The sequence below is a fragment of the Gobio gobio genome (assembly GCF_949357685.1).
Source record: "Gobio gobio genome assembly, chromosome: 2".
In the NCBI taxonomy this organism is placed as follows: domain Eukaryota; kingdom Metazoa; phylum Chordata; class Actinopteri; order Cypriniformes; family Gobionidae; genus Gobio; species Gobio gobio.
This window is the reverse complement of record NC_137098.1, coordinates 8,914,032-8,926,162: the sequence shown is the minus strand read 5'-3', so window position 1 is coordinate 8,926,162 and position 12,131 is coordinate 8,914,032. Positions and strand designations below refer to the sequence as shown.

General features: G+C 37.6%; 1 protein-coding gene across 3 annotated transcripts in view; it reads right to left on the bottom strand.

The window, feature by feature from the left end:
• Positions 1–12,131, bottom strand: part of sbf2 (SET binding factor 2) — a 220,477-nt gene that overhangs the window by 80,499 nt on the left and 127,847 nt on the right. For all 3 annotated transcript variants that reach the window (XM_079802012.1, XM_079802011.1, XM_079802013.1), the window contains exon 17: positions 8,896–8,964. In XM_079802012.1, coding sequence (XP_079658138.1) covers positions 8,896–8,964 — 69 coding nt within the window. The remainder of the gene's footprint in view (positions 1–8,895; positions 8,965–12,131) is intronic.

The following is a 12,131-nucleotide window of genomic DNA, read 5'->3' as shown; positions in this document are numbered from 1 at the left end:
CTTGCTAAAGATCAATTAACTGCCTGGAGACTGAGCTTTTCCCAGAAGAAAGAGAATGAATCAGAGCTCAAAGGCTAAATGAGATGCATGCTGATCACTTACGAGAAACCTTTTGACCTGCTATGGCAACTGACCTGCCTACATATTCATGCCGTGTGTGAGAGCGCGTGATTTCTCACAAGGGACGTAATAACGTATCAGGTGTCCGAGAACCAGACAAGTTGTTTTTCGTCCTACAAAACTCCATTTGAGGTGACTTTGAGGTATCCATGGCATAAAAACATTCTCAAGCAGAGGAACAATGAGCTAAGATTCATTTAGGTTACGTAAAAGCACTCATTTACAATGCTGAAAAAGGTTTAGGCTGTAAATCATGGCAAAGAGGTAGTTGTAAATGGAACGGATCTTGGTGGGAATTGTTTTGTTGACTTTGCGGTCGAGTCTTAAGCTCCTTTGGCTCAGAGGTAAAAAAAAAAAGGGTGTTTACTAAGACAAGCATTACAGTTACTCATACTTAAAGTTACGGATTCAAAAACAAACCCTTATCCCAGGAGCATATCCCGTTGGTCATTCATATTCAGTCGTTTGTGCTATGAATGATACCTCTGAATGATCATGCAGCTTCTATTATTAAGAGATCAGACTTACGGCTCTAGTGAGCTCTAGTGTGCCTGCGGTAATGTCCATACTTCAGTTGGGTCATCCTTAAGTAGGGTGGTGGAGGAGAAATGGCGTTCAAGCCTTCATCTCCTGCCAAGCCAACACTGAGAAGCTCAATAATGTGCAGTGTGGTTTAGTACAAGGCTACTGAGAGTGAAGGGGAGGGCATGGGGATCACAGGCTCACGGAAAAATGCATGAAGGTTCAATTGTGGTGCGACACAGGGATCATCTGAGGATAGCCCTGCAAGCAAATTAAGCCGGGTACACACTGTGATTTTGGCCACGATTTGGCCGTCTGAGACAAATTTTGGAAATCCTAAAAGATTCCTCTGAGCCTAGATGCCAGCCGAACTTAGCCCCGCCCACAACATTTGAGGTCGGGAAGTTCGGTCTGGACCAAGCGGCAACCTCCCGCAGTTTCTCTTGAAGCCAATACGGAAGTGACATATACTGCAATTCATCGACTGTCCACTAGGGACAGGCTCCAGAAGGGAGCAGAATCTCATTGAGCCCATGTTAAAATGCCCAACTTTACAGCAGAATAAAACATGTTTACAGTCTGGTACAAATTGTGGTTTTGCTCTATACGGCTAATTTTGCCCTTCATGACAACTGTGAGGGGGTGAATATTTTTTTTTAAAGGGTTAGTTCACACAAAAATGAAAATTCATTGTCACATGTCATTAATTACTTACCCTCATGTCGTTTGACACCCGTAAGACCTCCGTTCATCTTCGGAACACAAATGAAGATATTTTAGTTGAAATCTGATGGCTCTGAAAGGCCTCCATTGGCACAATGGCACGGTTCACTCTCAAGACCCTTAAAAGGTACTAAAGAAGTCGTTACAAAGTCCATCTCACTACAGTGGTTCTAAAATAACTTTATGAATCGGCGAGAATAGTTTTTGTGCGCAAAAAAACCCTAAATAACGACTTATATAGTGATGACGATTTCAAAACACGGCCTCATGAAGCTTCGAAGCGTTATGAATCAGTGAGTCGAATCATGATTTGGATCGCGTGTCAAACCGCCAAACTGCTGAAATTTGGCGATCCAAAGTGCTCATTCGACTCACTGATTCATAACGCTTCTAAGCTTCATGAGGCTGTGTTTTGAAATCGTCATCACTATAGAAGTCGTTATTTAGGGTTTTTTTGCGCACAAAAACTATTGTCGCCGATTCATAAAGTTATTGTAGAACCACTGTAGTGAGATGGACTTTGTAACAACGTCTTTAGTACCTTTTAAGGGTCTTGAGAGTGAACCGTGCATTGTGCCAATGGAGGCCTTTCAGAGCCATCAGATTTCAACTAAAATATCTTCATTTGTGTTCCGAAGATGAACGGAGGTCTTACGGGTGTCAAACGACATGAGGGTAAGTAATTAATGACATAATTTTCATTTTTGGGTGAACTAACCCTTTAACTCATTCGTTTACATTATATAAAGCATTAAAGTTCTGCATAATTAGGGGCGTGGCCACTTTGAGTGACAGGTGGATTGCCGTTTGTCTGCGGTCTGTTAGTCTTCGCATCACTTCAGCTCCGCCCACGTCCAGCCTTTTTGCCCATTTTCTGTTATCCGGGAGTGACGCGCGTTGACGCGCTGCCAAGATGGCAACGGCCATCTCGTCCCTACTTTGCGATTCAAAACTGCTCTTCAGAATCCTATGGGTGACGTCACGGACACTACGTCCATATTTTGTACAGTCTATGGTCTGGACTTGATCCGTTGTGGAGCAACTATGCTGGAACCAGAGCTGTTCGGACCAATCAAACTGTCAGGCCGGGGTTTAAACGATGGACAGATGATCAACAGATGATCAACAGTAACGTCATCATCCACGTCACCAAAGAGCGCTTGGGTTGAATTTGTTTACTAAACGGAGAACTTGTTGGTATATGCATTCACCTTTACTATTTCTCTCAGAAATTATGATTGTGTTGGTGAGTACTCCGTGTATACTTAAATTATTTGTACAACACCGGCGAAGATCGTTTACACTCCTCCTTCTTCTTCTACTTCTTCCAGCGTGCATGCAGTTGAGTTCTGTTGACAACTATGCGTCGCTCAACACGTCACTTACTCCGTTGCTCTGATTGGTTGTTGCTCTATCCAATTGAGTGCAGAGGCATTTTCTTTCCTGGTTTGGTTGAAACACCCCATAATCACAGCCCAATGGAGGAGTATCAGACTCATATTCTGACTAGAATCTGAGTATGACGACGTAAGGCTACTGATAATAGGCTAAAAGTCTGAAGTCTTTGATCGTTAGTTTTAGCCAGCCAATTAATGACCATTGCGATCAAATTTTACCTCAGAGTCAGACAAAATTCTGGCAGTGTCAGAAGATTTGGCACACAGTCCTGCAGTGTGACTTCTCCTAGGACGAGCGCCAAATTGTCTTCGTTTTCCAAGACAAACATGACCAAAATGAGCGCTAGAGATTTCTTTGTAGCCCCCATTTCAGTCCCGCATGTGATGCCGCTCACTGTCACCCAACGCATCATTGATTGATGATATAAAACTCTGGACGAGTTTTCTTCCCTGTGTCCGTTTTAACACGCCTTGACTATCATTCAGTCTGACATTAATGACAACTTAGATCTTACAGTGTGACATGGCTTACAGCGGGGATGACAAGGAACAATCATAAAGGACTATTATGAATCGCACAGTGTGAGGTCTCTGTACTGCATTTAAAGTGCATCTTGCTGGGGTTAGAATTGATTTTGGGTGATGCGTGAAATATATCAGTTGACCTTAATAATGTAGCCTGTTGTTTGTGTGATATCAATGGCATAACTCTAACAAGCCTAGACCTTTCTTTAGCACTGCAAAACAAGCAAGGTTTTACTTATCCCTCCCAACAAATGTGCTGTTTACCTCCATCACAAGAGCTTCACAAATCTGTCTGCTCTTTTTTGTGTGTAATGCTTTAATCAGGATTTGCTCTTACATAAAAATGGCAAATGGGAAACAGGAAAACTGAAAAACAGGAACTTTAAAAAATAGCTTTCAGATGTCTTGAATTGTTCGCCTCACCGCAAGGAATCTTGGGCTGTCTGGAACGGTTTCATTGGCAGGTGCATCTCATCGATGAAAATGAACAATGACTGTGGAAACATGTCTGATTACATATCCCTATAACTAATTAGTGGTGCTTGGTTGCACTTGAACAAACCCTGCGTATTAAACTGAACACGACACTCAACCAGCACTGTTTGTGTTAAAAATATATGAATGATGCATCAAATCGTGGCTTGTTGAGAAAAAGGTGTGCTGTTTCGCCTGGTGGATGAACAAAGGGGGAACTCAAGTCAAATTCAAGCAGTGAAAACTAAATTTGAGTTAAATCTGAAACACATTATAAACCTCTGCGAGTGTGACGTGTAGCGTGAGACTGTGCACTTTTACACACGTGCAGCTCATGATCTGGTTCGCAGTAAATGTTGCTCCGCACGAACTAATTTTTCTGTAGATTCTGCAAGTTTAGCTTATAATGTGAATTACAACATCTGTCAATCTTCCGAAACTTAAAAGCACTTACAGTAAAACTGGCTGTTGTCAATGAAGAAATGATTCAAAATGAAGAAATTAAGACTACATAAGTAAGAAATTAATACATAAATACATTGTAAAAAATGTGATTTTAAAGATTTTTTTTTTAAAGAATACATTTGACAAGAAAATACTATTTCAGTCTTTCCACTTTAATTCTATTTCTTTGTAATTATTTGTGGAATTTACATTCAATTTCTAAGTGAAAATTGTTTCAAAGTAAATTATACAAAAAAAAAAAAAAAGTATTACATTATCTTCCTAGTTTTTTCTAAAGTGAAATATTACAATAGCAATATTTTAATAACAATGATTATTTATTATTATTATTTGTTACATATAAAAAATTGTAAAAATGACAATATATATATTTTAATTATATATATATTTATGATTTATATATATATATATATATATATATATATATATATATATATATATATATATATATATATATATATATATAAAAATCATAAATATATATATAATTAAAATATATATATTGTCATTTTTACAATTTTTTATAAATAATAAAAAATTATTATTTATATTTTAATATTATTTAATTATAAATAATAATTAACAGAGTACACACACATATATTATGTAAACACAAACTTTTATTTTGGATGCGATTAATCACGATTAATCTTTTGACAGCCCTAGTATATATATAATTAAAATATATATATTATAATTTTTACAATTTGTTACATGTAAAATAATAATAATAAATAATAATTCTAATTAAAATATTGCTATTATTATTATTTGTTACATGTAACAAATTGTAAAAATTATAATATATTTATTTTAATTATATATATATTAGGGCTGTCAAAAGATTAATCGTGATTAATCGCATCCAAAATAAAAGTTTGTGTTTACATAATATATGTGTGTGTACTCTGTTAATTATTATTTATATATAAATACACACACAAGCATGTATATATTTAAGAAAAAAATACTATTTTTATATATAAAACATTTATATTTATATATATTATAGATAATATATAAATGTATATACAGTATATACATGCAAATATTTCTTAAATATATATATGAATGTGTGTGTATTTATATATAAATAATAATTAACAAAGTACACACACATATATTATGTAAACACAAACTTTTATTTTGGATGCGATTAATCGCGATTAATCTTTTGACAGCCCTAATATATATATATATATATATAAGAAATAATAATAAAAAAATAATAATTATAATAAAAATATATCTATTGTAATATTTAACTTTAGAAAAAACTAGGAAGATAATGTAATACTTTAAAAAAATAATAATAATAAATAAATAAATAAATAAATAAAAAAAAAATATATATATAGGCTATAGCAAAAACCTAATTTGCTAACCATTGTTGATAGTTTCCTGCAGGGCATTACAATCCCAAAGGAATTTAAACCCATTCCTGGATGGAAGAAACAATCTTATCTCAAAGTATTTGGGTTACATTGACCATGCAAATGTACAATATAGTGCTACGTTTGCTATTGTTGCAAGTGCTATTGTCCTACAAATGAACATGAGGGTCACCAACCTGATATCTGATTTCATCACGTCTCACTGTGCACAGTGAGTCACTGCGGACGGATCTCAGGGCAGCACACAATTAAAAAGCAACAGAGTCAGTTGTGTCTGTCTCTATGACAACAATAATGTGGGTACGTGATGGATCAGTTTGAAAGCCAGACACTCTCCAAATCCCTGCAGCCTTTACCTCCCCCTTTTCCCACTGAACCAAGGCGAAACTAGGCTAGAGTGACTGTCACACTAGTTAAAGATTTCCTTCAGTGATGAACTGAATGGAGTGGATCACAAAGCCTAAGGAGAAAGTTCTACTGCAAAGTTATTTTCCGTCCTTCGCTTAGGGGTAAAATACTGTTAACTTACAGCATGTAACCTACAAAGATCGTCTATGCAAATTAAGCTGCAGAAATGGCTCATTTAGAAATCTTAATGATTGAATAATTTCACATGCGAAAATTGTGTTTACTTAGTCCTAAAGGCCCTGATATACTAGCAGTGAAGATCTTCTTCGTTCTTCGCTTAGGGGTAAAAAGAAATCGAAATACATGATCAATATCAAGGTATACCGTTAGCAAACATCCTGATTTAGATGAATATGTAAATATGTGGTGCTTTTTTTCCTTTGAATAACTAAATAAACACAACACAAATGACAGCGGTGAGAAAACAGCAGTAAAGAAAGCATCTGATCGCAGCGATATCGATATGTTCACATGAGCACTGTAATTCGGCACTCCTGTCACATCGCATTTTTTATTTAGTAATTTATACTATAGGTCACTTTAAAGGGTTTACACAGCCCATGATACTCACCCTCATATCATCCTAGGCAGTGTTGGGGGTAACACATTACAAGTAACTTGAGTTACGTAATAATTACTTTTTCCAAGTAACTAGTAAAGTAACTCATTACTTTTCAAATTTACAACAAAATATCTGAGTTACTTTTTAAAAAAAGTAACGCAAGTTACTTTTTCACATTAGTTTGACTGACAGCTCTCCTGCCCCCATGTTGAGAAAAATAAGTGCAGAGGCTTTGAACATGTGTGTGAACATGATGGTTATTGTAGTTCAAGACTAAATGTGAGCATATATTTTTCTCACTTGCACAATAAAGATTCTGTACTCCTCAAAATGAATAAAATCAGTCAAATGCAAAATCAGAATACTATGCAAACCTCTCTTAATTAAATGTTAAATAAAACAGCTATTTTATGCATTTAATCTACCTTTATAATTAATTTACCAATGTCTTGCTGCTGACCTTTGTTGGCCATTTTTAGTTTTTATTGGTAAAACTTTTTTCTCCTGCGTACTATTCTCCCATTATCCAGAATGGCAGCAGAGCTGCGCCCTCTACTGTTCATGCGTGAATTTGCATTTTTACCTCAGCCTGGGGCTTATTATTTCAATTTTGGTACGAAGAGGTCTTTACCGTTGCACAAAAATATGACTTTTTTTTTACAAAAACAAGCCCAGCCCAGGTGAGAAAAAGTAACGCAACGCATTACTTTTCTTAAAAAGTAACTAAGTAACTCAATTAGTTACTTTTTAAGGGAGTAACGCAATATTGTAATGCATTACTTTTCAAAGTAACTTTCCCCAACACTGATCCTAGGTGTATATGACGTTCTTCTTTCAGAAGAATAAAATCAAAGATATATAAAAAATGTCCTGGCTCTTCCAAGCTTTATAATGACAGTGACTTGTGGTCTCGTTTTTGAAGTCCATAAAAGTGCATCTATCCATCATATAACTGCTCCACACAACGCCAGGGGTTAATAAATGCCTTTTGAAGCGAAGCGATGCGTTTGTGTAAGAAAAATATCCATATTTAAAACTTTATAAAGTAAAATATCTAGCTTCCGCCAGATCGGAAAAAAACGTAACTGGTGTGCAATGTCGTCAGGCATAGCGCAAGCATTTTGAACTGCGAGAGGCGCTACACTTTTTCTGTAAGTTGAATACGGAAGGCGATTTAGCGGAAGCTAGATAATTTACTTTATAAAGTTTTAAATATGGATCTTTTCCTTACACAAACGCATCGCTTCACTTCAGAAGGCCTTTATTAACCCCCCGGAGCCGTGTGGAGCAGTTATATGATGGATAGATGCACTTTTATGGACTTCGAAAACGACAAAAACAACAATTCACTGCCGTTATAAAGCTTGGAAGAGCCAGGACTTTTTTTAGTATAACTCAGATTGTATTCGTCTCAAAGAAGAATGTCATATACACCTAGGATGACTTGAGGGTGAGTAAATTATGGGCTATTTTTCATTTTTGGGTGAACTAACCCTTAGTGTCGCTTTCAATTACAACTTCATGTTCTACTATAAAGCGGCTCCCCAGTGTGTTCATGTTTTAACTTGCATCTGAACTCGACGGACTGAACAGTAGAAATGAACCAGAGTAGATTTTCACATCAAAGGAGGCGGAGCCTCAGAGCCACACCTACTTATTACATCATCACCTTTGCAAGTTTGCTTTGGCAAGCAGTTTCAAACTCTCGAAAATAACTTCAAACAAACTTTGTTTTGGCCTGATTTTGCTCAAAAATGGCATTACACCAGTTTGTTTTCGAATTTGCTTGAAAAATATCAGTAGCCTGGTTCTACCAGACTCACGTACATTTCATTTGTACAGAGAGTCTGGCCACTCTCCATTGACAATCGTTAACTTCCTTGAAGGCGGGTACTCTGTTGAAGTTTAAAACTATTGGATCTGCCCAGAGCCACTCTGGGTCTGCCATAACCAATCACTAACATTTGGTCGGGACGTATGTCATCTCAAACTAGTCATCGTTCTCAGCCACTCCCTCTGTTCGCTGATTGGACCGGTTAAAATTTGACCGGAGAAAACCAGAGAACATACCGCAAACCCAGACGGAGCACTGAAGGAAAATGAAGCGGAAGTACGTAGGAGGGCGGAGCCAGGCTAATATATCAGGCCCTTACGAGTTAAACTGAGCAGATGGAGACAGGTGGAAAGTGCCCCCTTCTTCCAGCATTAGTGATTTTGGGTGCCAGTGTTGATGTGCTGTGATTAAGATCCAGTTACTAGAGCTGTCAGTATGCCTGCTGCCAGTCTGACCTCAACTGTTACTTACCCGGTAAAAGGCCGTCGTCAGGGGCAGCAATGCCGCGGCTACAGTGTATTCCTCTGAGCTGGAGCAGTCCTGCGAGTAAACAGAGACAGGGAGATGTTAGACGATATCAGCTGATGATAAAAAGAGCTTTGGCCAATTGTGCACAAAACATGACATCACCTGCTATTTTCCCATGTTATATAAGTGTTATTACCAAGGTATGTCAAAGTATTGGTTGCATGTCTATAAATCACATTTTTGCTTTAATAAATAAACATTATACATGGGGCAACAAAGAAGTCATGCTTATTTAAAAGAGAGTTGGCTTCCATTCGGTCAGTTTTATATGCTTTTAAGCTGTTTTCATGCATATGCTTTTAATATTTTACATAAATCATGCTTCTGACACAGTTTTCAGGCTGTTCAGATTTTCAATATAGAAGTAATTTCATATTTTAGATTCTTAACTGACATGACACTGTCGTTTTTGAACTGAACAAAGCTATTAAATCAAAACTTGGACTGTTGCATAAAAAAAGGAAAGAAAAATCAACTGATGTGGGAGTGATACATTATATTTTATGTGGATCCTGGAAATAGTCAAAGCCAGATGACTCTGCTTTTTAATGGAAAAAATAGCGATTGTTTTTATAGCGTCATGAAAAGTCCCTGATTCATGATTTGTTTTGTATGATGTGGCACTTCGATGAGAAGGAAAACAACATCCACATTTATTTATCAAGAGTTGTCACTTCTATATGTTCTATATTGCCTAATATAGTAACGAAGATGCTGTAAGCAGTGTCAGGATTATATTTCAATACAAAAACCAGTCCCCATCTCTGCTCTCTGTCCTGGCGTACACTTCTGAATGTAAAGACAGCAGCAAATCTAAAACACCGGTTCCTGCGCAGATCTATTTCTCTTTCAGCACATCAAGTTTGGAATGAACTGCGCCGTTTGCCAGGGAAGTTGAAACATTCCATTATTATAAGCTTCTGTAGACAATTAAATCACTGGAAATGAACTCGGAGCAAAGTCTGTAATCCTTACCATCAAATGATCCCAATTATTCCACAGGGAGACCTTATCCTGCTCAGACTAGATTTTCCTGAAGAAAAGTGTCAGTGGTGCTTACTGGTTGTTTAGTAGTCAGAAGAAGCCTATCAGAAGAGTCTATTTCGGCCCAGGGTCCCCCAGGTCTAAGGGATTGTTTTGCCAGTTATAATGTCTAACCGCAGGAATTAAATTCTTGAAAATAAAACCTTAAGTACTTTAGTGTCATCTTATTTTTAAAGGGGGGGGTGAAATGCTGTTTCATGCATACTGAGCTTTTTACACTGTTAAAGACTTGGATTCCCATGCTAAACATGGACAAAGTTTCACAAATTAAGTTGGACGTTTGATGGATTATTTCAGTGCCAAAAATACTCCTTCCGGTTTGTCACAAGTTTCGGAAAGTATTTTTCGAGAATGGGTCTGCGTGATGTCAACAAGGGTGGAATGTCCTTGTACGGGCCGTATGGGCTCTTCTCCCGGAAGAGCGCGCGCGACTAGAGTGAGAGAGCAAATGCACGCCCATTAACGCGCTGTGCTCCACTTTAGGGAAGCCGGCTGCGCTGCAGTCACAGGACTTCATGAAATCAACAATGTCACCAAAGAAGTGTGTTTTGGTTGTCAGGGCAAGACAACCCTGTACAGCTTCCCAAAGAACCCAGCGTTAATGGGACAGTGGATGGAGTTTGTTTTTCCGGAGCAGCAATGGGGCAACAGAATTGTGCAAGTGTTTTTGTTTGTTCCCGACAATGGTTTATAAACAAAGCCCAGTTCGACACCGGATTAGTAGCTCGTCTAATGCTGAAAGATGGAGCAGTCCCAGCGATTAAGGTTAACGATTGTGCATTGGAAGCAAGCGGTCAGTAAAACTGCTTCAAATGTCTTTGTGTTGTTAGGTATCGACTCGTTCATTCAAATGCGCTACCATTCCATTGTTTTTCTATGTGAACATGCACAAATCTGACGTGCAAAACCGTTCCGATTGCTACTGCTAACGTTAAATCGCGTACAATAGTACATAAACCAAATTGTGTCCTCATAAACCATGAGTAAACGCACACAATGTTGTAAAACTAACGCATGACAAGCCGCTAAGCAAATATATAACGTTACAGTACACACCACATAGAGACGTCCTGCTGTAGTCGTTGTTGCTGCTGCTCCTGTTCAATTTCAGATTCTGGATCATATATGTATGGCTGAATGGGATCGATAGCCATGGTTTATTTAGGATAATGTTTTTTTTTTTTTTCACGTTTAAGGATGTCATGTCACAACTTTTAGACACTCTCAACGCAATAGCTGCACGCGCTCGTGATTCTTTAGCTCCGCCCACACGATACGCCTCTAGCCGCTCTGCTTTATTCGGAAAGAGGTGGTACAGCGTATCTTTCTTTTATAAATATAATAAAACTAAAGACTTTTCGGAGATATGAAGGATGCAGTACTACTCTATAGGCACTCAAGATTGACATGTTGACATGATTGATATTGACGTGTTTCACCCTCCCTTTAAGAACACCGCTTCGCTGCATATTAATATTTGAAAAGAACATCTGTTTGCCAAAAAAGTTATGTAGTAGCCTACAACCAACACACCAAAATAATTTTTATGACGGGCCTCGACAATAAGGACTGTCCGATGAACGACGCTCGGGACAGTTGACGGAAATGTCCTTGTCCCGATCGAGCCAGTGCTGAAAATCGTGTCTCAATACTGAACTGAGTTTTCTTTTTGCGTCTTCTTGCGATTGAAATGGACTAATTCACACAAAATTATGTCACAATGCCCATATTGGAGAGTATCCTCGTAAACTTAGTAAGTTATGTCTTAAGTGAACGTAAACCGCTGAGAAATAAAATACATATATCAGTATATACATGAGTTGTCACTTCTTTATATTCATGGTCCGGACCAAACAAACGAAATTTGGTCCGACGAAAAGAGGTAGTCTCGGTCCGGATCAAACTGAACAAAGGTTTGGTTCGCTTCTAGTGTGAAAGCATTTTCTGTTTGGTTCGGACTTTCAGACCATTTACAGGAAGTCCCTGTTTATGTTTAAATATTATGTTATTTTTTAAATTTCACCTCGGCTTTCATCTAAAAGATGCGCAATATGTCAGAAGACAGAAGGTCAGAAATGATTTTGACCACTTCATTAAGCTTTGTTTTGTAGAAAACCTTTCTTTAAAGTGAATTT